General features: G+C 62.8%; 1 protein-coding gene across 1 annotated transcript; it reads left to right on the top strand.

Annotated features, from left to right (window-relative positions):
* The first annotated feature begins 1,059 nt into the window (after nucleotides 1–1,059).
* Nucleotides 1,060–15,976, top strand: RBM38 (RNA binding motif protein 38). Its single transcript, XM_042930588.1, has 4 exons — nucleotides 1,060–1,471; nucleotides 2,279–2,402; nucleotides 2,883–2,937; nucleotides 15,341–15,976. Exons 1-4 carry the CDS (start codon nucleotides 1,235–1,237, stop codon nucleotides 15,642–15,644), a joined length of 720 nt encoding a protein of 239 aa, XP_042786522.1. The 5' UTR covers nucleotides 1,060–1,234; the 3' UTR covers nucleotides 15,645–15,976.
* Nucleotides 15,977–27,783: the final 11,807 nt, after the last annotated feature.

Genomic DNA, 27,783 nt, shown 5'->3' with positions numbered 1-27,783 from the left:
ACTGTCCCAGAGGAGGCCATAGGGTCAGGGCCAGGAGTGACCTCACTTGGAGCTGTCACCACAGCTGTGCTGGGACAGCAGAGGATCTGAGGTGCCCAGAGTCGGCCTCTGCACCAAGGTGTGACCCACCAGTGGGGGATGTTGGTGCCAGGGCCAGCTTCCAGGGCCCCAAGCTCAGAAAGGCCCCACGCTTGGTTTACTGCTCTCCTGTTCGTTGAAATTCCTCACAACTCTGAACAAGTTCTTGTAGCCCGTCCTGCCTGGTGTGGAGCACACAGAGGCTCCGGGATGGCCTGTTTCCATGGCTGGGGACAAGGACAGAGAGGCAGGACTGCCCTCAGCTTGCATTTCCCCCACGGTCGCCCACCTACAGGGAGGAATCCCTGCTATCAGCTGGAAGAGGCCAGAACAACTTTCTGCCCAGTCACCTCCTCCAGGGGGGTCTCTGGGACCACTCTGGACCCTCCCGGATTGCAGATCCCTGGCTTATGTCCCTCCGGGTTGTCCACTGTATTTTTAGCGCTGACTTGTCTTATTCGTAGAGGCTCCACGGAGCTAGGGCGTAAGTTCTGTGCGTCCCTGCAGCCCCCATCCTGGAGTGTCGCATGAAACGCCCTGAAAAATATTCATCGAGTGAATCCTATGTGCATGTAAAACAAGAATCATTTCAGCTTTTAATACATGTTGCTGTATCCCATCTCACCCTGGCTCAATAAACATGCTGATCGTCGCTGACTCTAACTCACTAGACCCCTGCGGGCACGCAGAGGCAGGGCCCCCCCCCCCCCCCCCCCCCACCCGGGCCGGCAGGGCCGGCAGGGCCGGCAGGGCCGGCGGGGACACGACCCTGCTCACTCAGGCTCGCGTGCGCGCCCCGCCCCAAGTCTTCCCCGCCCGCCCGGCGCCGCGGGGCGCGGCCCGGACTACGCTTCCCGGCAGGCCCCGCGCGCCCGGGGCGGGGCGGGGCCGCGGCTGGGGCGTGGCTGCGGCGGACTAGGGGCGGAGCCGCTTACAAAGCCCGGGGGCGGGCGCCGGGGCGCAGAGTGCCCGCAGCGCCGGCAGGAGCGGAGCGCAGCGCAGCGCAGCGCGGCGAGGCGCACTCGGTGGGAGCGGCCCGCCAGTGGACGGGCCCGGCGGCTGGACCGGTGCCGCTGCTGTCCTGCTCGCTCTCCGCCGCCGCCCATGAGCGCGGCGCCGCGCGGCCCGGGTCCGTAGGCGGCGGGGCGCCCCCCCCATGCTGCTGCAGCCCGCGCCGTGCGCCCCGAGCGCGGGCTTCCCGCGGCCCCCGGCCGCCTCCGGCGCCATGCACGGCTCGCAGAAGGACACCACGTTCACCAAGATCTTCGTGGGCGGCCTGCCCTACCACACCACCGACGCCTCGCTCAGGAAGTATTTCGAGGGCTTCGGGGACATCGAGGAGGCCGTGGTCATCACCGACCGCCAGACGGGCAAGTCTCGCGGCTACGGCTTCGTAAGTGGCCCCGCGGCCGGGCGCGCACCCCGCCCCGCACTTACCGCGCCGGGGGCGCCGAGTCCACCGGCGGGCGCACGCCCAGCTGCCCCGGCACCTGCTGCCCCCTCCTGGGCTCGGGGGCGGAGGTTCACGCTCCAGCCCGTCCCGCCGCCGCCGCTACTCGGCCGCGGCTCCCTGCCCCCACCCCACTCCTTGGTTAAAAGGGAGAGCCGCTGTGTTCAATTAGCGCTTCGGAGTTTGTGGCGAGATTCTGGGGACAGTCGGCTTACTCCCAGGACTTCCTGGAGCAACAAGCGAGCAGAAGGGGCTTCACCTCAGGGCGCTTTGGAGGCCTTTAGCACCCCCTCCCCTCCAGGATTTTACAAGAGTTCCTTTAAACGCCCAGAACAAACGGCTTAAGTAAAAAAAGAAAAAAAACGGTTTGAAGGCACGTCTCCTACTTTCCTTCTAACCGGTGTCCCCCAACCCCTCCCATGAGGAAATTCGCACCCCCGCAGGCAGGCAGGACAAGCTCGGGGCCCCTGCCTTCCTTGGGGAGGAAAGGGGGAAGTTCCTTGTCTCCCCTGGGGATCATTTCTGTCGGTAAAGCTAGGTTTCCCAGCACATGAACTTGGATGGAGGAACTGGAATCCAGGGGCACCTTTGCAGGAGGGCCCCATGGTGGGGGTGGGGGGTGGGGACTGGGTCAGAGGTTCTGAATAACTGGCCCCCCAGGGAGGGGGAAATGAGTGCCTCTTGCCGGAGCAGAGGGCTCTGCTCCTCCCACCGGTAAGGGAAACCCCTGATGCATCTGTGTTCCTCTAGGTGACCATGGCCGACCGGGCGGCGGCAGAGAGAGCTTGCAAAGACCCGAACCCCAACATCGATGGCCGCAAGGCCAACGTGAACCTGGCGTATCTGGGTGCCAAGCCGAGGAGCCTCCAGACGGGTGAGAGCCTGTGTTTTCCTTTCCTGGCTCGTCTTGATTGCTATATTCAGTGTTGGTATCTGTGGGGTGGAAAGGGCCCCCCCCCCTTCCCCAGCCCTGCCCCAGGAGTGGCCGTCAGCTATCATGTGCTTGCAGAGCTGTCCCTGGGCAGTCATCCCCTAGCCTGGGAGCTGGACCCCGTCGTCCAGGTGCATGTGCCAGCGGGACAGGGCGAGGAGGGCGCATCAGCCAGTTGTCAGCCGTCCGCCAGGGAAGGAGGAAGTTGTTCCCCGGGGCTGGCGATCAGGGGGACAGACACCCAGAGGCCGCTGTTACCCTTCTCCGTTGGCTTTCTTAGGCAGGGAGCTTCGGGATTTGTGGGAAGGTGGCCTGGGAGTGTAGAGGAAGCTAGTTATCTATCCCTTCCGATGGGGGAGGGCACGGCTGTGTGCTTCTGCTCCCTTGGGTGAGGCTGAGCCCCTACGTGGCCTCTCGTTTCAGGCTTTGCCATTGGAGTACAGCAGCTGCACCCCACTTTGATCCAACGGACTTACGGGTGAGTGGACACTGTTGGCTGGGGAGGCCGGGGGGGTGAGCAGACCTGGCCAAGCAGGCCCCGGGCGCCCCTTGGCCCGAGGGAGTCTTTCATCCGAGGACCGCCAGCCCCACGGGATGCCCTTTGCATCTACCTTTCCGTGTTTGCGAACCGTCGCCGTCTCCGATCTTCCATAAACCTGATTGCCTTCGGAGGGCGGGGAGGCAGGGCCAGCCGGGAGGACGGAGAGAAGGCCGAGAGCGTTCCTCCGGTCCTGCCAGAGACCACGGAGGCTGCCGGAGCCTGGTTTCAAGTCTTGGCTTCCCTGTGACCAGTTGCGTGACCTCTGGCAGCCTACACAGCCGTCTGTCCCTCAGTTTCCCCAGCTCCCTCTGTGGAATGGGGATGGTAGCGGCCTCTCTGAGCTCTGCGAGCGGAGACCTCGGGAGGGGCCTGTGGGGAGGGAGGGCAGGGAACGCTCCGGAAGTGCTGCCCGTGCTCTGTGGGCCCGGCGGCTGCGTTCTTCTCAGGGTGCCGGGTGACCCGCTCTGGTGCCTGACAGATGGTGCCAGCAGGCCACTGCCATCCGGGGTCTGGTATTTAGGAAAGCTGCAGCAGGTGAGACGGGACCGGGGCCAGCTGTCCAGCCCCAGTGGGCCCGGCCTGTGGGCCTTTTGTCCGACGTGCTGTGGTTCAGCGCATCCCACCCTTGCCTGGCTTTTTTTTTTTTTTTTTTTTAAAGTTCTAATAAGTCCCGGCAGCTGCTTGTGGAAGGACACACACACTTCAGGGGCACAAAGGAGCCTGCCATGCAGTGTGACTTCCCAGCCCCGTGATCGATGCTGGCTGTGCGTCCCAGTGCCGGCAGCGTGTCGACGGGGGTGGGGTGTGCTCCTGGGGGTGGCGAGGGCGGTGAGAACACAGACAGCCCCTTTTAGAACGTTGGTGCCTCTCAAGCTGTCAGAACCAAATCCCAGGCTCTGGATTTTGTGCTTCAGGCTGCGTGTGTGCGTGTGTGTGTGTGTGTGTGTGTGTGTGTGTGTGTGTGTGTCTCACGTGCATGTGTCTGCCCTAGAAAGAGGCACAGTTCGAGGAACCACCTGGCTTCCCTGGCAGGGCTGGGAGCTGGGCTCGGGTGGACCGGGCAGGTCACCCAGATGGCTGAGGAGTTGTTGCGTGCCCACGATCTGGGGGTGTTCGCCCGGACACGCGGCGTCTGTGTCTGCTTGGTGGCCTTGGCGTGGATTGGCATGCGTGGGAGCCCAGCTCTCAGTCTGTTCTCCTGGGAGGGAGCCCGGGGGCGGCCGGGAGCTGGTGCTTCTGGGTTTCCTTCTCGCCCTGGCATCTGCTTCATAAATGTGTGGAGCCGTCTGGGGAGGTATTTGGGGACATCTGCCGTCATCCGAAGTTCTTCCTGCTTGGGGTCCAGGTCACGTGAGGAGGGCATTCCTCATCTTCCGTAGCCTTGGCGCTGTTCCCCAGGTGTGTCCCAGGCGGCCAGGGGCAGGGCCTGGAGCAGGGGCCAGCTGCACAGAACCGGGGGTGGAGGGGGGCGGGCATCAGCGGCTCTGTCCTGCTTACCATGTAGCAGCTCCTACCCCGAGCACGTTTGAGCTCTTTTCGGATCCGCTGCCGCTGCCTCCAGGACTCCAGTCACCGTCAGGACTTGGCCCCTGGAGCCTGCACACCTGGGTTCAAACCCTGGTTCTGCCACATTCCAGCCGGGTCCGCTTGGCAGATGGCAGGTGGCGTCTTCTTCCTGAGCGTTCGGTTTCCTCGTCTGTGACTTCCTTGACGGAAATAGTGACCTCTTCACATACGGTGCCGGCACGCGGGACCGGGTGCTCTGTGCCCCTGCCCCCCATCCTCTCCTGTCCTCGCAGCAGCCTTCTGAGGTTGGGGCTGATGTTACCTTCGCTTCCTAGATGAAGAAACTGAGGCGAAGAGCGGTTAACAGTCCGTCGGGGTGACCTAAGTGACGTGACTTAAACCGGGCCACTGGCTCCGAGCCCACACTCAGCCGCCGCTCTCTGGGGTGGGCGGGTAGGAAGGGTGCCCCAGCCTTTCCCCTCACGGTCCCTTGAGCGCCACCCACGTGAGGGTGGTTGGGGGTCGGCGCAGATCTTACCGCCGTGCGTTCCCGACTTCAGGTGACCGTGTCTTGTAACTAAATCTCTGGCTGGCATCTAATACCTGTGACGACGAAGAGGCCTCGGGCTCTTCTTGTTGGTTGCCAGGGGGCGGAGACCCAGGCGGGGACAAGGGGTCAGAGGGAGCGTCCAGGTCTTCGTTGCCAGCGGCCGGTGGCCCAAAGCTTCTCAGGGTCCCGCCGCCTCCCACCAGGCCCCGCTGAGGTCCGGGGTGGCGGGAGGGGCCCCTGGGGGTGCTCTCCCAGCGAGGCAGGGCCGGGCTGGCCCCGGGTCAGCTGCCTTCCCCCAGTGCCCCTCGGTTGGGAGAGTTGGGCCGTCAGCGTCCCTTTTGTCTTTTGTCTCTGCAAACGAGAACAATCGGGCGGGAGCGCGGCTGGCCTGACTCAGCAGTCAGTGTTGTGTGCTGCGGGCTGGCAGTGAGGCTGGGCCTGCGCCGGCCGAGGGCACGGTGGGAGCCAGGGCTGGGCAGCTCGGCCTTTTCAACCAGTTAACCCCTCTCCTGCCTGGCCGAACTTCCCCTGGACTTCCTGGCTCTGATCCTATGCCTTGCACAGGTCTAAAGGTTGCACGGCCCCACCTTTGGGCAAGGCCACTGCGGAATCCTCGCCTGTGGGGCCATAAGCATCGGCGTGGGAGATTCGCCAAAGAATTTCTTAACAAGTTACACTTTTTGCTTGGATTCCCTGGCTCTCGGGTTTTTTTTTTTTTTTTTTAAGGGGGATGGGGTCTTTCAGGACCTAACTTGGGCTGTGCATTCCTGTCATGTAACTATGTGTGGGGCCAAGGCCTGAGGTTTGGAGAATCCTTCCTTGGCAGGTGACCAGTGACTTAACCATGAGAGGACATGACCAAGGCCATAGACCATCCAGTTGAGCATCTCTTGGCCGACCCCCCCGGGTGGGACAGTCAGCAGCCTGCAGGCGGGAAAGTTCCAAGTGGTCTGGAGAGGGCACATGTCCGGGCAGAGCTTTGAGCCTTGTCTGGAAGGGACCTCCTGGTGTCAGAGGGTATATGTCCAGGGCTAGACCTAAGACCTGCCAGGGTCTGAGGTTTGTCCTGGGCCTGGCTGTACTTGGAACCTCTCCTTGGGTTATTTTTGAAGGGCCAGCTGCTTCTCTGGGCACAGCCCCCGTCCCTTTTCTTAAGGGGGCCTTGCTGGGGCCTTCACATCCATTCACCGCAAGTCCTGTTCTGTGGCCAGGGTGAGACCGGGCCCCAGGTCCCACACAGCAGGGTCATCCTTCATCCTGTGTTGGAGCCAGGATCCCAGGGTCTGCCTGGGCTCATCTCCCCAGAGATGACCAGGATGGAGACCAGGATGCGGGGCTGACTTGAGCACTGAGTGGGTGCTTTTGTGCAGAGCCGGTGGGTCGGGGGCCTGGCCCACAGAGAGACTTGTATTTGTCAGGGACCCAGCTCCTAGCAGCCCTCCGACAAGGCCTGTTGCCCGAGCTGCCCGTGCAGGCACCGGGTGAGGAGAAACTTGTCTGAGCTCACGCACTGTGGGGCCGGGGGCCCGATTTGGTGGCTGCAGTACTCTCCTTCCTTCCACGAGGCCCCAACACCTCTCTCTGGCCAGCTCTTGAACAAATCCGAGCCAGACACCCCAGGACTGACACCCACTATGGGACCCTCTTGGGGCGGTACATGCCTTGTGGGTCCAGGGACGCCTACGCTCTCTGGGCAGGCCCCCGCTGTCCCCGCCATCACCAGGCCCCAGGTGTGTGCACGCCGAGGGGCCTGAGCCCAGTACCTGGGTCACCAGGGGTGGGGGGGGGGGGGCGGTTTCCATGGGGACCGCAGCCGTGGGAAGGCCATCAGACGACACACTGGGACACACCCCCAAAAACCGCCGAAACCTGACCAGGACCTCCAGCCTGGTTAATAGCACCGTGCCAGCATCAGGTGCCCGGTTTTGGTCGCATGCTGGGTTGTGTAAGACGTCACCCACTGGGGGACGCGGCAGGAGGGCACCCAGGACCTCCCTGTGCTGTTTTTGCAACTCCTCGGGATTCTCCCGCTGTTTCCTGATACGAAGTAGATTAAAGGCTGGGCGGGGCAGGGGTGGTGAGTCGCAGAGCTTGGCTTCGGGGGCTGGGGGGGGGGGCGGGCGTGGGATCAGCACCTTTGGGGGGGGCACAGCAGGAAGTGAGGTCAGAGCGGGAGGCCGTGGGGGCTGGGAGGAAGCTGGTGCCTGCTCCCCGCTGTGGCGTCACGTGGCTTGTTTTTACTTTCAGGGTGCCTGGGGTGGCCCTGCTCCCCACACCGTAGCTTCCTGTTTGGCACTGGAGCGAGGCGTGGGCCGGCGCGTGGCCCTCCCGGTGGGCCGCCCGTGCACACCTGTTGTTTGTCCCCGTCTGCCGTAACAGAAACCAGCCTCCGGGGTGGCTCTTGGGTTCCTCTCAAGGATGAGCTCCTCGCTCCGGCCCGCTGCCCTGGCAGCCTGAGGGCCGGAGAGCCTCGTCCAGAAGCCCGGAGCCGAGGGACAGAGGCCTGGCCACAGACGGGCCTGCGGGTGTCTGAACCACCCCCAAGGGTGTGCCCTGGGGCGGGAGGAGCAGGGGGAACAGGGCGGGAGGGCTCCCGGGTGGCCCAGCCGGCCCCCTCGCGTTGCCGTGGCCAGAGCACTGGGCCGAGAGCCCGGAGGCGCTTTTCCGTGGCCTGTGTGTGTGTGATCCCTTGTCGTCGTGACTTCTCCTCCTTGAGCCTCAGTTTCCCCACCTCCCATGTGAACGCGACGAGGGCTCAGCAGAGCATTCGTGCTCCCGACCCTTCCCACGTGGGTGGAAGCAGGAAGCCGGGCATTCGTTCGGCCCGTTTGTTCAGCAGATGTTTGCCAGCTCTGTGGCAGGCCGCGCATGCCGTCCCGGATCGTAGCTGCAGAGTGGCCTGCAGCCTGGCGGCAGCATGGGCAGGCCCGGTGGCGGTAGGCGCTGTGGGGGGAGGGGCGGCCGGGCCGGGGACGCCAGCGTGAGCCGGGGGGAGGAAGTGGGGGAGTTGGGGGGCCCAGGGGCGCATTTAGATCGTATTCCGAGTGACGTGGGACTGAGGTGGGCCCTGCGTGGCTGAGGGCCGGGTCAGTGGTGTCTTTGCAGCATCCCCTTGGCTGCTGTGTGGCCCGTGCGGTGGAGGCCGTGGTCCCCACGCAGCTGGGGTGGCCGCGGGCTCGGGCCAGGGTGAGCAGCTGTGGGATCCCGAATACGATACATTTTAAAGAACGTGTGACGGAGAAGCCTGAGAAGATTCCAGAGGTTTGGGCTGAGCACGTGCAAGGCCGGATAGGCCTGGAGGAGAGGGCGCAGGTGTGCGTCGAGGTTTGGACAAGTTCGGGGGAGGCCTGGCAGCGTCCCACCGAGGCACGTCTTACCTGCTTTGTGCCGCCGCCCCACTCCTGCCTGCTGTCTGGCGGCCCCAGGGAGCATTCACGTCCCCCCTCCGGGGATTCCCAGCCCCGGACCTGCTTTTCTGCCTGCGCTGGCGTCCCACTCCGCGCCCCTTCCTTCCAGAAGCCTGCACTTGCGCCCCCGGTGGCTGCCTGGGTCCCCAGCACGGCTGGCGAAGACCTCCAGGGAGCAGAAAAAGTGAAACGGGCTCATTTGCCTTTTTTGTTCTTACTTTTGGGGGTGGCTTTGCTTTCAGAAAACGAGTCCCCCGAGGCTGTAGTGATTCCTTTTAGCGGAGTTTTGCTTTGAGTGTGTGCAGCAGTCAGCCGCCTCTCCAACTGGGCCACTCAGGCTCCTGAGACCTCTGTCTCCTGAAGGGGCCTCTGGGAACGCAGCAGAGGCCCTGTTGGGCTCTGTGGCTGGCACCGTTAGTTTACAGATGGGGAAACTGAGGCCAGAGAGGGCTGGGGGACTTGGACAGGCATGGCCAGGGTCCAGACTCAGGGCTCCTGCCCCTGAACCTCCGCTGGGCCAAGTCCGCTGGGGTGCCCTTGGCCGTGCCTTGGGTCCCGGCAGACTTCGCGGCTCCCCCATGGGCCGTCAGGAAGCCACGAGCCCCCGGTCCTGCAGGTCATGGTCACGCCTGGTCGGAGCAAGCCTGGTGAGCATCGGGCCACCTGACCGTGGGCCCAGCTGTCCTGCTGGCTGGTCCGGTTTTCCCTCCAGGGTTCCTGGTCTGCTCTCCCTGGGGCTGGGGCCAGGTGGCCGTGAGAGGGAGGACCTTCTGTGCGTCCCGGCCGGCTTGGGGGCTCTCCCTTGTCGTCCCTCAGGCCCGAGGAGGTCATTGGTGCTGCCACGCTCTCTGGGGCGCGCAGAGCGTTAAATCCTCACGCAGCCCTAGCGGTGAGGGTGACCTCACTCACCCGACAGAGGCAGCGCTGACACAGCCCGGCACCTGGCGAGGACCAGAGCCAGCCTTGAACCGAGCCGCCAGGTTCCGCCCCCCCCCCCCCCCCACTTGCGAGCAGGGCCCCGTCCGGCAATAGCTGTTTCCAGCTGGGCTGCTTCCTTTGCCTTCTAAAGGGCTGCAGCTTCTATCCCAGGACCCAGGCAGCATGCCCAAGGGAGGCTCCTTTGCGCTCTGGGTGCCGGCGATCCCGCGGCCTGCCCGAGGCCCTCCGCACTCGACAGATGGTGTGCCAGGTGCTCGGGACCCGGCGGTCGGCACCAAGTGCCCGCCCTCGGGGGGCTTACGTTTTCATCGAGAAAACAGAACGGAAAGTAAATGACGGGTCTCAGGTCGTAAGAAGGAAATAAAGCCGGGGGTGGGTGGGATGTGGTGGCGTTGACCTGGGGGTTGGTCGGGGAAGGCCTCTGAGGAGGTGAGGCTGGAGGTTGGGGAAGAAGCCTGCACGCAGAGGGAATAGCCGCTGTAAGGGCCCGTTGCTGGAGGTGCCCGTTGCGTCCGGGGAGCAGGGTGGTGAGAGTAGGGACAGTGGGTAGAGAGGAGTTGCAGGGGGAGTTGAGGCTTGGCTGTGTGGGAAGCCATAGGGGGAGCGGTGTGGTTCTGGGGAGGGTGGAGGCCGCTGGAGGGTTCTGAGGGGTGGGCTGGTCTCTTGGATTCTTTTTTTTTTTTTTTTTTTTTTTTTTAAGTTTACGTATTTGGGGAAGGAGAGAGAGAGCGAGAGAGCGCAGAGCCTGACACAGGGCTCGACCTCTGAAACCAGGAGATCACGACCTGAGCCAGGATCAAGAGTCAGACACTTAGCCAAGGAGCCCCGTCTTGGATGTTTTTAAGATGACCCTCTGGTCACCGGATGGGGGCAGAAGCAGGCACAGAGGACCTGCTTCGACGGGGTGTGGTAGATGGAGGCTTGACTGACCGGGGGAGGTGGGCAGGGTGTGGAGAACAGACACAGTTGGGGGACTGGGAGGGGGGGGAGCGGGGGGGGGCCTGGGCCGCAGCGGAGGGAGAGTGGGCAGGACCGTCCTCCCGGGGGCTCCTGCCCTGGTGGCAGACCAGCCTTCGCCCGCAGAGTGTTGTGCGGCCTGTGGCCTTTTCAGAGGTCTGAAGGTCGAGCACGTGGAGGCTGGTGGCGCCCCAGCCTTTCTGGGGAGGGGGTGGGGTGGCAAGGAACGTGCGGGGCACGCGGGCCCTGCCCCCGTTGCCCCCTGGCCAGGGCCTCCTGTTCCTGCCGTGTGTGCGGGCCTGGGGAGGGGGGCGCCGGGCTGCGCTCAGGCAGGTTTGGCTGGGCTTGCTTTCTCCCCCGGCAGCTCAGTGGGGTCCCCGTGGGCGCATGTGCACACACCCCTGCAGCTCTGCCCCTCCGTCCCCACCCGGCCTCCTTCCCGGCGCCCGCCGGGCCGGGGCATCGGGCCCCGAGGGCGGTCAAGAGCCGAGCGCGCGTGCCCTTCGCTTTGTAGTCTGCCCCGCGGCAGGGTCCGCACATGAGGGGTGTGACTCTGGAGGAGTCTCCACGGTGGGCCGTCCCGTGCCTTGTGGGGGATTGGCGGCCTCCCTGGACTCCACCCACCAGGGTGGCACCCAGAAATGTCCCAGGTGTGGCCCGGTGTCCCTCGGAGGGGCAGCGTCGCCCTGGCTGAGGTCGCCGTTCTGGCGGGGGGTCCTGGTCCTCCCCGCAGGCCCTGAGGTCGGCCTCTGCAAATCCACATGCAGAGCCGAGGGGCGGCCGTGCTGGAGGGAAACTGCCTGGGGCGCGTGCCCTGCCTCCTGGGGCTTTGTGGCTCCCTCTGACTCTTGGCCCCACTGTGCGGCAGGACCCCCCCCCGCCCCCGTTCCTTCTTTTCCTTTTGATCGCAGTCTGGGGTGCACACACCTGTTGGGGGTCCAGTCTCTGTGGATCCACTGAGCAGCTTGGATGCTGGGCCTTGGACTGGGACTGCCCTGCCACCTGGATGGCCTCTTGAGACCCAAGCTGGCCCCCAACGGGGGCCCCCGGTCACAGGCTCCAGCCAGCAGCCAGTCCTTGTGGGCTCAGGTAGCAGGCAGCGTATGGACAAGGAGGCAAGACTCTGCCACTGCGGGTGACACAGTACCTCTTGTGGCTTTAAAATGCGTTGTGGGTGATCTCGGACTTTTTGCATAGAGTGGGGGCGGGGCAGAGCGCTCAAGGGAAGCAGGTGAGTGGACGCAGGTGGGCGGTATCCTGGGGTGTCAGGGACCGGGTGTCTCCCTTCCTCCCCAGCCTGAGACAGTTACTCCCTCACCCGTGGAGGCTGGGACAGAGGTCTGGTCCTGACAGCGGAGAGTGCAGAACCTGGTAGATGTGACCACTGCCTCATCCGGCTGGACCTTGGGGAAATACGGCCAGAGCCCTGTTTGTCCGTCTTACCAACTTACGTGTGTATTTATTAAGTTTATTTTGAGAGAGAGGACACGCGCTCGAGAGCGGGGAGGGGCAGAGAGAGGGAGAGGATTCCAAGCAGGCTCCGCACTCTGACCCGGGGTCTCAGTCTCACGAACCGTGAGATCACGATCTGAGCCGAAGTCAAGAGTCAGACGCTCAATCGACTGAGGCGCCCGAAACCTGTCATTTTTGCGGCCCTGGATCCTTCTGCTGTGTGGACAGGGTGAGGCCCGGGTCTAGGCAGTGGCTCTGAGTGTGGGTGTGTATCAGGATCCCTGGGGGCCTGTCACCCCTTCTGACCCCTCTGTCTGCAGGGGATCTGCCTTTTTGGCAAATGCTTCGGGGGTGTCTAAGGCAGGGGCGTCCCTGCCCATGTTTGGAGAAGTTCTGGGCTGCAGGCTCCCAGAGCCTCCAAGTGAGAGATGTTCCCGAGGCTCCAGGAGCCGGGTGGGGGCTCTCGTGGTGCCAGGGACGTCCCGGTGGGTGCTGCACCAAGGCACGCTTCATCGTGCCCCCGTTTTGCTCCTTTCCCGGGCAGCGTCCTGACTGCGGGAGCCCCTTGACCTTCTCAGCGGAGAACCTGTTCCCCGTGAGCTGTTGTTCCATCAACACGCTGTGTGCCCGGCTCGTTGCAGAGCTAGGCCTCGGGCGAGGCCCTGGGGGTCGGGGCAGAGCCCTCCCCATGGCTCACAGGAGATGCAGGGGAGGTGAGGGCTCCAGGGGGTCGCTGGCAGGTACAGACCCGGATGGGGATGGCCTCGGCTGGGACGGGACAGCAGCTGAGGTGGGACAGCAGCCCCCAGGGATGTGGTCTCAAAGCGACAGCCTGGCTCCAGCCTCAGTCCTTGCCTTGCTGGTCCCCCACGGCCAGCTCTGTCTTACCCTCGGGGCTCAGGGCAGCTGCCCTCTCCTCCGAGAAGCCTACCCTGATCACTCCCCGCAGTCCCGCCTCCGGGTCATGGGTTGGTATGTTTGTGTGTCTGTCCGCCCCGCTGGAATCTGAGCTGCGGGGGCCGTATCCTGGCCCCGGCAGACGGGAGATCGCTGTTGCCCTTTTCAGGAGACCGAGCAGGATTCGAACCCAGGCCTGGCTCTGTTCAAGGCTCTGGTTTGCATGGGGGGAGGAAGGAGGTGGTCGGCGGAGGCTCCTGGAATGGGGGCGGTGGAGGGCGATGGGCGCTGTGGCCCGGAGCCAGAGCACGGGGATCCCGGCGGAAGCTGCCCGGGCACACGCGGCAGAGGGTGGGGGTGGGGAGGCACGGCCGCCGCCGGCCTGCGTGTGTTGCTGCGGGAACACTGGGGCGCTGCCGCTGGGAGGGCGGCGGGGAGGGCGGCGCGGTCGGCGCTGGGGGCCCCCCCCCCCCCCCCCGGCAGGTGTGCCCCAGACTCCCGCCCGCTTTGCTGCCAGATCGTCGCAGCCCTGCGCGCCGTGCCCTCGCGGGCGGCCCACTCCGCAGCGGGATTTGTCTCTCGCAAAGGACGGGTCACCGAACATCTGAACATCTGAAACCGAACAGCTGTTTTCAGACCTTAAGTGTGTTCACAGCCGTGTGCAGACGCGCGCTCTGCCTGACCCAGAACTTGTCCATCAGCCCGGCCCGGCCCGGCCCCGCCCCCTGCCGGAGCCCCTGGCGCTTCGCCCCCGTTTCCTCCGGGCTTGCCCGTCGTTTCCTGTCGGGGGAGTGGCCTTCTGGGTCTGGCGTCCTTTGCCCAGCACGTCCTGGGGGCTCATCCACGCCGTGGCACGTGTCAGTTCCCGTTCGCCGTGTGGCGAGACCCCCTTGGCTTGTCCCACCGTGGGGGGCGCTTGGCCCCCGTGAATATCGCCCCTTCTTCCTGGTTATGCGCGGGAACCCATCTGCCCTGTAACGACCCGCGGAGCCCTCCGCCGGCCCCCGGCCCCTGCCTGTGCGCTCAGGGCGTCGTGCGTAGGACGTCTGTTCTCGGACCCGTAAAAAACGGCAGCTTCCTACGTCCTACGGCCCGCCTCGCTCATCCTCAGCCACCTTGGCCCGCGTGGAAATACGCATCTGGCTGCTTTAGCATCAGTGATATCGCAGCAGAAACAGCATCTCGGGTCCGCTGCTCGGTTTCCTCCCGGCAGCGTGGAGGGCAGTGGCGTGGGGTCGAGCACAATTCGCCTGGTCTCACTGCCACCGCGTGTGGTGCGTCTGGAGGGACATCGCATGCCGCTGCGGCCCCTGCAGGTGACCCTCTGGCGTTCTCGGGCTTGTCGCCGATCCTGTGGGTGCTGCCGCGGTGTCCGCCCCGGCTGAGTGTCGGAGAACGGGGCGCCCTGTTCTTTCCGAGCAGCTTCTCTTTGGAGCAGGGCCCCACCCCACAGGTGCAGGAGGGAGTTGGGTCCCGCGTGCCCCGTGCTGGTGCGAGAAGAGGCGGAGGAGAGACTGATGCCCGTGGCCGGGCCGCCTGCCCCGATGGGGCTGCCGGGTACCTGACGTGGAGCAGACGGGCCGCGAGGCCCCGAGAGGCCCAGCCACTTGCCCGGGGCCGCCCGGCGCCTGGTTGGCCGAGCGGGCCCACACCGATACCGCCTTTCTGTGCCCCCGTCTCCCCACCCGTGACACGTGGGACTCATCCCGGGCGTGCGGTGACGGCTTTGCACATTAGCCTGCGGCATGGGACAGACGCGTGGGTCAGGAGGGTCCCCTCACTTTATCGCCGTGGGGCCTTGGCCGAGCCACTGACCCTCTGGGCTCCATTCTCTGTCGTGAAACAAGATGGTGACGTGAAGGGCAGCCTGAGCGCGCGTCCGACCAGGCACCGCGTGAAGGTGTTTCGGTTTCGGACCCGGCTCCGTGGGCGCCGGGCGTGGTCGGTGGCCTTGCTCCCAGGGCTTCTCGTCCTCTTTGTCTTCACTGCTGTCCTTCTTGCCTCACTCCTGCAGTCCTCACTCGGTGAGGCTCGCCGAGCTGCCGTGGGCCGGGCTCTGGGCTGTCGGTGACCAGGGCAAAGCTCCGGAGCTGGGGAGGAGGACGGGACAGCGCAGCGTGTCCCCCGGTGGTGGCGGCTTGCTGGGGAGACGAACAGGGAGGCGGAGGGCCGGGGTGTGACCTGGCAGTCACACGGGGACCTGAGCTCAGAAGGCCCACGCTAGACTTGATGCTCTGCTGTCACCGTCTGAAACTTTTAAATCCTTTTCAAACCTGGGCCCCCCAAATCACTGGCCCTGTGGGGGGCCTCGTGGGGGGATGGCTGGAGTGCAGAGCGTTGGGTTGGGCTGGGGGGGGGGTGCCTGGGAAGGGCTCACTGGGAAGGGGGGCTCTGGAGAGCCGGGGAACGTGTGTTACGGGCAGTGGGAACAGTCAGGGCAAACAGTCAGTGCAAAGGCCCTGTGGTAGGAGCACGGCTGGTGTGTTCCAGGAAGATGCGTTGTTGCCAGACCCATCTGACTGACGAGCGGTCCTCGGGAGCGGGGACGCAGCATCACCCAGCCCCTCCACTCCGGAGCCAGCTTTCCACCGCCCCGTCCCCTGACCCAGACCTTCTGTGTTTGGCCCCGCAGGCTGACCCCCCACTACATCTATCCACAAGCCATCGTCCAGCCCAGCGTGGTGATCCCGGCCGCCCCGGTCCCGTCGCTGTCCTCCCCCTACATCGAATACACGCCAGCCAGCCCGGCCTACGCCCAGTACCCGCCGGCCACTTTTGACCAGTACCCTTACGCCGCCTCGCCCGCCACGGCCGCCAGCTTCGTGGGCTATGGCTACCCGGCTGCCGTGCCTCAGGCCCTCTCGGCCGCGGCCCCCGCGGGCGCCACGTTCGTGCAGTACCAGCCTCCGCAGCTGCAGCCCGACAGGATGCAGTGAGGGCCGTTCCCGCCCCTGGCGTCACGGCCCCGTCGGCCACACGCCGGGCAAGCGGCCGGCCGGGCTTCGGGGTGCGCGCCCGCACACGTACCTCCGGAGGCCCCGCGGGAGCCCCGCCTGACCCCCGATGGGCCGGAGACCGCTTCTCTTGAAATCCAGGACCCGCCGCGTCTTGAGGGAGGACTTCGGGGAAAAGGGACGGCCGAGCGCTCTTCGAAGACACAACCCAGACCTCGCACACACCGCCAGCCTTCCGCCTTCCCCTTCTCCTGCCCCTCCCCGCACCCCAGGCGCCCACGGCCCTGTCCCCACCGCACCTGGCCGGGGCCCTCCCCCCCCCTCCCCCCCTCCCCCACCCCCCACCCCCCACCCCTCCCCGCGGACCGGCTGCCCTTCGCCCCGCTCGGAGATGCCTTACTCCGGGGAAGCCCGAGAGGCCCGCCGAAGCGGGCGGTGAGCCGTGGTGGAAGGTGCGGGGGGCCCGTCTGCCCCCCGGACTCGCACTTTCTAGACCACAGCCCACCCCACGCTGGCGACGGGGAGCCGGCCGACATCCCCTTCTGTCGGGCTGCAACGTTTTTCTTATCGTCCTTGTTTTGCTACTAAGATGATTTCAGAAGCGTAGTCTATTTTTTCAACGGGAACTCCCACCACCAAGAATCCAGAACCTATTTTTGACTTTGAGAGACTCACTTTTTGGCTCCGCCCAAGGCGACGGTGGCGGTATTTCCGCGCGGCGAAGCATCTGCCGGCCCCGGGAGCCCCTCGGAGGGTGGGCGTCTCCAGGCAGGTCTCTCTGGGCGACGGGCAGCCACCAAGGGCAGGAGGGAGTGTGGCCCGAGGTGATGCTGGCCGAGGGGCCGGGGCCGGAGCGCACCGACCTTCCCGGCCCGCGAGTGGGCGGGGCTCCGAGTGCAGGACCACCCGGCCTTGCCCGCCCCCCTCCCTCGTGGCGTCACCTGCTGTGTACCAGCTGGGGCCCTGGGATTGAGCAGAGACACGTCCCGCCTCCTGGCGGGGGCCTCGGTCTGGGGGCGGGGTGGGGGGTGGGGCGAGAGAGGTGCCCCCAGGCGGGGGGGGGGGGGGGGGGGGGGGGGGTGCTCCCCGACAGAGCACCATGGGCCGTGCGGTGGCCCCCACTCAGAGGAAGGGGGGAGTGAGCCGAGGGGCAGCCTCGTGGAGGAGACCCGTGGGAGGGTTTGGGGAGGGCGGGCCGCCAAGTTGGGGGGCGCTGGGGGTATTCCTTCGGACCTACCTCAGGGAAGTGGTGGCCTCAGGGGGCTGACCGACGTGGGCAAGCACTTTGCGGCGCGCCTGGTACAGAGTCAAAGCCCAGAAAATAAAGGTAGCTAATATTATAATAATATTTTTATTAGAACGTTCTGATTATAAAAATAAAACTTGTTTTCTTTAAAGAAAAACTTGGTCTGTAATTTTTCTCTTGCACGGGAGCCTCCGGCATCGCTGCCCCCCCCCCCGCCACGGTGATCACTTGGTGTCACAGCTTAGCCGGGCATTTGCTGAGCACCTGCTCGCACTGGCCTCTGGGCATCCAGAGTGACCGGACAGATGGGGTCCTGTTACCACCCCCCTTTCCACGAACTAGGGAAGGAGCTGATGCCCACACCCCCCCCATGCCCTGCCCTGGGTGTCTGCTCCCCTGCAGTCTGCTTAAAACCCAGGGGAGGGCTGACTGGCTCTGCATAGGTGACGAGCTGTGTGCAGCGTCCTGGGAATGGGGTCAGGGGCCGGCGTGGTGGTTTGAGTGGTGGCTCCCCGGAACCCCGTGGGATGGGGGGACCTGTCCCCAGGAGAAGGGAAGTGCTTCTAGACGAACCTGAGTGAGGACTGCTGAGAGGAGAGAACAGCAGGTGTGTGGGCCAGCTGCCCTAGGGGATGCTGGGAGGCAGGCAGGGTGCGAGGTCAAGGAAGGGAAGTCTTGGTCTGGGGCTGAGGGGGCCCAGCCCAGGGCTAGTTCTGGCATTTCCCAGAACTCTGCTGGAGCCACAGCTCCATGCTGGAGAAATCACGGGGGACTCACGGAGGAAGTGTTCCGCCTGGAAAGAGGATGAAGTCATTCACTCCAAGAAACCTGTGCCGGTCAGAGGCAAAACACTGAAGAGAGTCCTAAAGCAGACACGATGCTATCCCATTGGGGTTTATAATCTAGTGAGGGTGACCTAACAAGCCTACAAGTGGGATAATTTTGGATACTGCTGAGCCCTGTGAAGCAGGTGTCACAGGGTGCTGGAGAATGGCTGGGTTCTAGGCAGACAGCAGCAAGTGCAAAGGCCCTGGGGTAGGATGCATGGAAAAGAAGGCCAGTGTGGCTGGAGGAGACGAAGTTTAGGGTAGTGATGGAACCGGAACTGAGGAAACTGGGGAAACCCAGGGGCGGTCCTGCTCTGGCCTGCCGTCTGGGGAGGGATAGCAGCGTGCACACGTGACCCGACAAGCTTAGCACGGTGTGGTCTGATCGATGCTGTCAGCGGAGAGGCCCCTGAGCCTGGGAGGGGGTGGACACCACAGCTGGGCTGCGCGGGATGGAGGGGCTCCTGGGGAGCTAGTGGGAAGGGAATGGGCACCCTGGTGAGGGGGCCGGTTTGAGTTAAGGCTTGGAGGTCTCGGGTGGGGCCTCCTTTGGGCCGGATGCACTCCAGGCACCAGGCTTATCCTCCCCGGATCCCGCAGAGCAGAGTCGGGCCCCATAACGTGCAATCCGTCCCCGTCCTGTCATCTGGCCCAGACGTCACCTCCCCCTCTGGCCAGAGATTCCAGCTGCTGTCAACTCCTCTCTCTCCCTCACCTTCACGTCTAACCCGTTGCCGGGTCCGACGTTTCCACCAGCAAAGCCTATCAGGAATCTGCCCCCAACCCAGGCACCATCCCCTCTTGTCCTGGACCCTCGCCGTGGGCCCTTGGCTGCTTCTGTCCTCGTCTTCCCACGGTCCGTGTTCCACATGCAGCCACAGGGGTCCCGGTCACCAAAAGAGAGGTCACGTCTCCCAGCTCAGAGCCCTGTGTGGCTCCCCTTGTCCTGGGAGTAAAAGCCGGTGCTGTGAGGCCCATACTGGCCTCCTCGCTGTTCGCCGGACACACCAGTCACAGCGTACCACGGGCCCTTTGCACGTGCTGTTGAGTCCTGCAGCTTCTACCGGCCGAGTCCCTCCTTCAGCTCTCAGCCCAAAAGTTTAAGTTCAGGGAAACTGAAGCTTGCAAGCATCACCTGATCCGGCTGGTGATGAGTGGGCATCAGAGATTTCTGGCAGGAGTTTTGGGACCGTCCATTCGGGGTGGAGTGTCTGGGGTGGTCCTGAGCCAGGAGAGGCCGGACCAGGAGGGGAACAGAGGGAGGGACGGAGACCAGTCACGGCAGTGCTCACAGGGAGTGGGGCAGGAGGAAGCGTGGTGAGCTGAGAAGTTGCTCGAGGCTGGATCTGGCCCCAGAACCCACCGACTGCTCCCCTGGTCGCCCTTGGCTTTGAAGTGACATGGGGTCACCCCGACAGGAGGAGGGGGCTTGGCCAGGGCCACCCCCTCTGCACCATCCCTGGTGGTCCCCCCAGGGGCCTCCTGGGGCCTTTTCCAGCTACTTTGACTTGGAGATTTACAAATTCCCTTTGTCTGTGGTGCGGGACCCCGGCCTCTGCCCAGGGAAGAGTCGGGGTTCCCAGGGTCGAGTCAGGTGCGATCCTGCCGGGCGTGTTGGCTTTTCTTAGGGGACCCGGGCCTTCCCCTCCCCCGGCCTGCCGGGTCTTGCTTTGCCAACACTGGCTAGGGGTCGGGGAGGTCAGCGTGGGGCTCCCAGCTCAGAGACACTTGCTGCAGCTGATAAGGGCTTGGGGGCCGGGAGGGGGTTGCGGGCGCTGCCAGGCTTATCTGGAGGGCCATCCGCTGCCAGCCCATTTCCTGTCGCTAATCAGCCGGTGGCAGCCTCGGGGACCGGCCTCGGAGCCCCGAAAACACCCTCCTGGGTCCCAGGACTGAGGCTCTGGATGCTGGCAACCGGAGGGCAGGCAGAGTTGCCAAAGTCCCAGTGGACTTCCCGCCCCAAGCGGGAAGCAGGGCGAACCGCGGTGGCGCTGGGGGGGCCGGGGCCGTGGCCGCCAGTCTCGGCCACTGTCATCGTCAATAATGACAGTGGGCACAGCTGCGGACGTCTGCGGGGCTGACCCGGCTCGGGCACAGCGCCAGGCGCTTCTCGCGGACGTTCCGAGGGTCCCCGTGGCCCCGGAGGTGACCTGCCTGGGAGGCGAGGGACGCGGGCCTGACGCTTTGAGAAACGGGCTCTGACCGTCCTCCGAGGGCACAGCTCCCTGTCCCTTCTTAGCTGTCTCCCCCGCAGCCAGCCTGGGGCGCGGGCTCAGGGAGGGGCCCAGGGGCCCCCCGGCTCCTTCCTCGTCCCCATCGGTAAGGCCGTCCCTGGTCCCGCACGCCCAGAGGGCCGGGCACACACACGTGTACGTTTATGCACACACAGCACCCTGTCCCCTCCTCTCCCCACCCCCCAGACATACACACACACTCACGGATGCACACACACACACACACACACACACGGACACGTGTACGAGACACACAGGTGCACACGTGGGCACACAAATATGTTGACTCCCAGGCACGCACACACGTGTTCACTCGCACACGTGCTGGTGACAAGCCCAGAGCCGCCACCGTGGTCTGGGGTCCATGTGAAGCGTGTCAGCAGCAGCCAGTGTGTTGAAGGGCTCACGCTTGTGACCCACCAGGGAAGAGGGAAGTAGGCACTGAGCCCGGCCTGGTGGCTCGGAGGGCGCGGGGCGGGGGCTGGGGAAGGGGGAGGTGGCCTGGGGTCAGGGGTCAGGGATGGCAGGGCTGTGACCCTGGACGGCAGGCCCCCGGGGCCGGGCCCTGGCCAGCGGGGCAGAGAGAAGAAGGGGGCAGAAAGGGCAGGGCAGGACGTGCCCAGGGCTGTGGCCGCAGACACGGGACGTCGCGGGCACCCACGTTCTCCTGGCACGCCGGAAGGCTGCCAAGGGCCACCGCCCGCCGCCCGGCTCACTTCCTCCAGCCTCGGGGGGATGAGCCCCCGGAAGCGGCCCCGTGGGAGCAGGGCCAGGTGGGGCTGGGCGAGCACCCCCGCCCCCTCACCCCTGGGAGTTGGGGACGACTTGGGGTGCGTGTTCCCCGGTGGGATGGAACTCCTGTTGCCCACGTGATGATTGGCTCATAACACACGCCTCCCTCCCACCTCGTGCCCCCTCTGTGCTGCGCTTCCGGGGATCCCGTTCCCCAGGAAGCCACCGCTTGGGGGGCACCTGCCTAGACAAGCCGGGGGAGGGGGGGAGCCTAAGCCCCGCCGTGGGGATCAGCACACACTGGGCTGTGCTGGGAATCCTGTGGCCCCCTTGCTCCTCAGGGGTCCTTCCGGCGGGACCTGTTTCTCCCCTCGGCACCCGGCAGAGGCAGGGGCAGACAGCCTCCCCCAGCCAGTTCGCCTGCAGATCTCCCAGCTGTTACCCTCTGAGCTGGGGGGGGGGGCCGGGGCCGGGGGAGGGTGCCCAGGGAGGGAGAGGCTCGGTGTGAGCCACGCGGGCCTCAGGGAGGCACTTCCTTTACTGCTTGGGAGCCTCGTTATCCCACTTTCCAGATGAGTAAAACCGAGGGCCAAAGAGGAGAAGAGGGCTCCTCTGAGACCACTGGGTTGTTGCTCCCGCTCTGGGGGTGTAATCACGAAGGGGCGGGCTGGGTTTGGGGCCAGACGAGGTCACCTCCGTGCTCCTCTGCCCCCTACACCTGGGGTGGAGGTGGGGCTTGCCCCCCAGTCTCTTGCACAGCTGAGGTGATCGCTGGGTGGCACCAGGACCCACTGCCTTCCTGGGTGAGTAGCACCTGCTTTTGTCCCTTGAGGAGCTGGACGGCCTCAGCCTGGGGCCACCCCCCAGCTCAGCTCCACGGTGCCGACAGGGTGGGCGTATTCTAGTCCCCCGGCCCCAGCGATCGGTTCCCAGGGCTAGGCATGTGAGCCAGCTGGGGTCCATGCGAGTCAGTCCTGGATTGAACTCTCGGGGAAGGAAGCTCTTTCTGCTGGGAAGCCAGGCTGGGAGCAGATAAGCCTGGAGCTGTTGGGGATGGGGATGGGGAGGGACGACCTGTGCCTTATGGAGACATTGCCTGAGAAGGAAAGCAGCCCAAGGACAAGTAGAGCTGAGGACTGAAGAAGAGACAGGGTGTTGGTGACACCTTTGGGGGCCCCTTGATCCAGCTATGCCTGAAGCTAATTCCTGGGCCTTTCTGTTACAAGAGCTAATAAATTCCCCCTTTTGCATGTTAATTTTGTTCTTCTGTCCCTTGCAACGAAGACTCTGGACGTATGCAACCTCCACGTACGCAATGTCCACTTAGGTCAAGGGGTGCCTGGTTGGCTCAGTCAGTTAAGCGTCTGACCCCTGGTTTCGGCTCAGGTCGCGATCTCACGGTTCATGAGATCTCTGCGTTGATAGCGTGGAGTCTGCTTGGGATTCTCTCTCTCCCCCTCTCTTTCTACCCCTTCCCCCTCCCTGTCTCAAGATAAGTAAATTAACGTAAAAAAAAAGAAGAAAAATTAGATTGAGTGGCATTCAATAGACGAGCGCAAAATGATAGTGGTTCTTAGCTAGTTACAAGTTAATTTTTCCCCACGTAAAAGATAGCTGAGGCAGGCAGTCCAGAGCCATCGGGAATTCACACTCCTTGTAACTTCCCATTATGCTATTTTAGTCCATAGCTTGCTTTCTCGAGACCGTCGCATGGCACAAGATGGCTGCGGTAGCTCCAGCCGTCATGTCCAAGTTCCAAGCAGCAGTAGGAAGGAGGGGAAGGTGAAAGGAGAACCTCGGGCTGCGACTTCCCGGGGAGGCTTGCCAGAAGTTGCTTTTCCGTCTCATTGGTCGGATCTTAGTCACTTGGCCATACCTAAACGCGAGGGAGGGCGGGGAACGTAGGTGTTTCCCTGGGTGCACAGCTGTCTGGAATACAGGGAGCCTTTCGTTACTACGGAAGGAGGCAGAACGTCCACTGCGTAGACGACTCGCAGTTTGTGTCTCAAGCTGATGCCGCGCGTCCGGGGCAGTGACGGTCCCGTGGGGCTTCGCGAAGGCTGATCCTGACCCCGCCTGTGCTCTCGCTCCCCCTGCACACCAGCCCGCCGAGCTGGGTCCCTCACCGTGCCCACGTCACCCGTGGGGCGGTCGAGGCTCAGAGCGCTCACAGAACTCGCCCGAGGTCGCCTGGCGCCTTAGGGGCCGTTCTGGGATGACAGCCGCACTTGTTCCTCGTTGATGTGTTCGAGTTTGGTGAAGAGTCGTGCAGGGCGCGTCACGCTTGGGCGGGACTCGAGGCCCACACGGCTTCCACCTTGGGGGTCCTGGAGCGGGGCTCTGGGCTTAGGGCTGCCCGGGGGTGCGGTTTGGTATCCTCCCTCGTGCCGGCTGGTTCCCTCCTTGCCAGGACCCTCCCTTGCGGAGTGGGTTAATGGTCCCATTTTACAGAGGGGGAGACTGACGCTCAGAGGGGCAGAGTGGCCTGGGCGGCAACGGCTGATCCAGGCTCGGGTCGGTGTTCCGGGGTCTGTGGGCTGTGCCAGCGGGCCCTCACGGCGACGTGCAAAGGGCCAGGTGCCCTGGCCTGTCACCGCCTGCCCTTGGGCGACAGGTAGCTGGGTCGTGGTTGTGTCACCTGCCTGTGGGGTCATCAGCACGGCCGCCCTCCCCGCGAGGAGGAAGCGACCCGGCCGGCTGTCGGCCTGGTGTGGGTGGCGTAGGCTCGCCGCGTGGGCTGTCACATGTGGAGCCCCCCGCCCCCAGGCCGGCAGGGAAGCTGAGCGAGCAATTGAGGCTGGAGGTGAGAAAACCACCCCGGTTCCTGTGAAACCCACCCTCCACCTCTCAGGGTCCTGCCTGGGGATGAAGGACGCCATGTTTCCAGTCCAGTAAGACAGCCACACCCCCAAGTGACAGCCACCCCCCCAGCGACAGCCACGCCCCCCCAGCGACAGCCACCCCCCCAAGTGACAGCCACCCATCCCCAGCGACAGCCACCCCCCCCCCCCAATAGCGTGTTTTGGTCTGTCCCCCTGGAACTGAGGTTGTCCTCAGAGCCCCAGAACTTTATACTTAAACTGACATTTATTAAAACTACTTCCTATGGTTTTGTGTCTGTTCTTTCCCCCAAACCCTCCCGGCAACGTGGGAGGTCGACCGTGCCCCATTTGCAGATGGGAAAACCAAGGCCGGGTAGATTCAGCCCCTTGCCCCAGGGCCGGAGAGCTGGTGCGTGGCCGAGCCAGGATCTGGACCCGAGACTTCCAGCTCCGGGGGCCCCACGCCGTCCTGCCCCGAGGAGCGGCCCCGTCCTTCCCTGGCTTTCACCGGGAAGCCAGCTTGGGCGTGTGGCCCTCCGCGTTCCCTGCCCCGGCTGCTGAGTCACACTTGGGTTCCTGTCCCGGAGCCGTAAACACCAAACCGGGAGCCCCTGGGTTGGGCACCGTCCAGACACGGCGAGAATGACGGGGGCAGCTGCCCAGAGCGCCGTGGGGCCGGGTGTCTGCGCAGGGCACGGCCTGGAGTGGGCACCTGGCCCGCCAGATACCTCCTGGGCCTCCTGCTGCGGCCGATAAGTGCCCAGCTCTGCTTATCAGCCCCGCTCTCCCCGAAGCCTGGTGTGCACAGCGGGGTGACGGCAGCCTGGCCACGAATGATGGGGTGAATCTCCCCAAGCCCGGCCCACCAGACCACGGAGCGTGGGGCATCGGAGACAGCTCCGTGTCGTCTCCTGCTGGCTTCTGGGCGCCGCCCGCTGGCTCCCCTGGTCCCGCGACGGGGGGGCATTTTCAGAGAAGTTCAAAACAGAGGTGTTTTTTCCTAAGTTATAGAACCACCACCGTCGGGGGGCGGGGGAGAATTCTAAAACAGCGTAAATTGAGTGAGATCATCTGCGTACGTGTATAACAGTGGGAGGAAGGAAGCGGGCCCGATGTCCACGGTGGCAAGACTGTCCGAGAGTCTGCCTTGGGTCTTCACGCTGTTCTGTATCATTTATGGCTGAGTAAGGAAAAGCAGGAAAAGAAGTTTGTGGGTGCGCACTGCAAATGCAAATGGGGAGGGCTTCTTCCGGCGTCTGTCGCCTTGCTTGTATCGATCCGGGCGCCCCTGATGAGCCCGAGCCAGCTGCTCTTACCCCCTCCTGCCCCTTGTCTATGGTAACCCCCGCAGTTTTTTCTTTCCTTTTCCTTTCCTTTCTTTTCTTTCCTTTTCCTTTCCTTTCCTTTCCTTTCCTTTCCTTTCTTTTCTTTTCTTTTCTTTTCTTTTCCTTTCCTTTCTTTTCTTTCCTTTTCCTTTCCTTTCCTTCCCTTCCCTTCCCTTCCCTTTCCTTTCTTTTCTTTTCTTTTCTTTTCTTTTCTTTTCTTTTCTTTTCTTTTCTTTCCTTTCCTTTCCTTCCCTTCCCTTCCCTTTCCTTTCTTTTCTTTTTTCTTTTCTTTTCCTTTCCTTTCCTTTCCTTTCCTTTCTTTTCCTTTCTTTTTCTTTGCTTTCTTTTCTTTTCCTTTCTTTTCTCTTTTCCTTTCCTTTCCTTTTCTTTTCTTTTTTCTTTTCGTTTCTTTTCTCTTTTCCTTTCCTTTCCTTTTCTTTCTTTTCCTTTCTTTTCTTTTCTTTTCTCTTTCCTTTTCCTTTCCTTTCTTTTCTTTTCTCTTTTCCCTTTTCTTTTCTTTTCTCTTTTCTTTTCCTTTCCTTTCCTTTCTTTTCTTTTCTCTTTTCTCTTTTCTTTTCTTTTCCTTTCTTTTCTTTTCCTTTCTTTTCCTTTGCCTTCTTTTCTTTTCTTTTCCTTTCCTTTCCTTTCCTTTTCTTTCCTTTCCTTTCCTTTCCTTTCCCTTCTTTTCTTTTCCTTTCTTTTCCTTTGCCTTCTTTTCTTTTCCTTTCTGTTTCTTTCCTTTCCTTTCTTTTCTTTTCCTTTCTTTTCCTTGCCTTCTTTTCCTTTCCTTTCCTTTCCTTTCCTTTCCTTTCCTTTCCTTTCCTTTCCTTTCCTTTCCTTTTCTTTCTTTTCTTTTTCTTTCTTTTCTTTTCTTTTCTTTTCTAAATTATATTTAAATCCAAGTTAATTAACATATAGTGTAATAACGGATTCAGGAGTAGAATTTAGTGGTTCATCCCTTCCGTACGACGCCCAGTGCTCATCCCAACACGTGCCCTCCTGAATGCCCATCCCCCATCTAGTCCATCCCCCTCCCCCCTCCCCGCAGGCACCCCTCAGTTTGTTCTCTGTATTTAAGAGTCTCTCATGGTTTTTCTCCATCTCTGTTCTTATCTTATCTTTCCTTCTCTTCCCCTGCATTCACCTGTTGTGTTTCTTAAATTCCATGTAAGAGTGAAATCATATATTTATCTGTTTCTGACTGATTTCGCTTCACGTAATACACTCCAGTTCCATCTGCATGGTTGCAAATGGCAAGATTTCATTCTTTTTCATCGCCAAGTAATATTCCAGTGTGTGTGTGTGTGTGTGTGTGTGTGTGTGTGTGTACCACATTTTCTTTATCCATAACCCACTCGATATTCTAAGAAGGTAACTCAGGACACGCTGCTTCCTGGCATAGAAGCCTCTGTGGCTCCCCATTGCTCTGGAATAAAATCCCAGTTCCCAGTTCCTACACCACTGGTGCGAACTGGCCCTGCCAGCTCTCAGGTGCCTCCCTCCTGTCAGACATCCTGATCTGGCTCCTTTTCATCCATAGCCCTAGCTCAAAAGCCACTGGGTGTCAGCTCAGACATCGGCCCCGCCTCCTAGCCCCCCGGTGCCTTCCTGGGTCTCCTTGTGTAAGCTGCTTCCCCACCCCCATTCTTGTTTCTGTCATTTTTCTTTCTTTTTTCTTTCTTTCTTTTTTTTTTTAAAGCAACTGTCTCTTTATCTGTTGCCATGGCCCAGGGGCAAGGGCCTGGGCCCGGCCTCTGAGCGTCCTAAGGGTGAGTCTGGGACGCCTCTTGCTTGTGCTTGGTGCTGACCGGGACTCCTGGGCTGCGTGCCCCGTTGCCCCCACTCCTGGAGGGTGGGCCTCGCCCCTGCCCCTCCCTTGGCCTCCCACTACCCCTGCTCACCAGCGGTCAGCACACGCCAGAGGCCCGCCCCTCTGCGGCAGGACCCGGTCTCTGGCCAGTCGGCATCATGAGCTCTCCTGGGCCAAGGCACAGGCTGCTCGGCTCCCACGGGCCCAGGTTGAGGCTTGTGCAAAAGGCCGCAGTCCTGAGTCTCAAGCCGGGGTTTAACAGGAGCCCCCAGAGTCACGAGGGGTGTGGAGCAGCCGTGCTCCTCCTCTGGGGCGGGCAGGACCGGGAACCCTGCACTTCCTGGGCCCCTCGCTTGGGCCGGGCCCCGGGCCTACCACTCAGCGGTGTCGGCTCTGGAATCCGCACCACTCTGTGTAAGATGCACCCTCATTCTGCCGGCGCAGAAACTGAGGCTCAAAGTAGTTAGGGAGCTTGCCCCAGGCCACACAGCAAGCAGCTGGCAGACCCCGAAGCCAGTCCCGTAACCTGCTGCTGGGCTCTCCGTTGGAGGGAACGAGACGTGAAGTGTGGTGCAGCCACGAAGAGCCATGAGGTGGGGGCGTATTTCACAGAGCCCCGTGGGAAGGAAAGAGCAGCCACCGACAGAAGCTTCTCTGGGAACGCTGGGCCCGCATTCCCCTACAGCAACGATTAGACCCGGTTTGCCACAGTCCCCACCAGGCCTTACCGTGCCTCTCACCAGTGAGGGACCATGGGAGAGAGTCAAGTGGGGGAGAAGGGCAGGGGCCACATATGTTGTCTCGCCCTGATGTCTAGCGGGAGGGCATTCAGGTAGTTATGTCTTCATGGAGGGAGGGAGGGAGGGATGAATGGAAAAAAGGACAGACAGATGGACAGAGACAAGGAAGGAGAGATTGAGGGCAGCATGGAGAGATGGAGAGACAGATGGATGGAGGGGTGGATGGAAGGACAGATAGACCGCCAACCCCCACCCCCACCCCCCTGCAAAATCGGCTTTGCCTCAGGAGATGGTCTAGTGCAAGGGTTAATAATTCAAGGGTTTGGGATCAGACAGACTGGGGTTCGAACTGGAATTCCTCCCCCTACAAGCTGTGTGACCGTGG

The sequence above is a fragment of the Panthera leo genome, chromosome A3, assembly GCF_018350215.1.
Source record: "Panthera leo isolate Ple1 chromosome A3, P.leo_Ple1_pat1.1, whole genome shotgun sequence".
Classification (NCBI taxonomy): domain Eukaryota; kingdom Metazoa; phylum Chordata; class Mammalia; order Carnivora; family Felidae; genus Panthera; species Panthera leo.
Note: the sequence above shows the minus strand (reverse complement) of the source record. Positions and strands in the feature narration are given on the sequence as shown.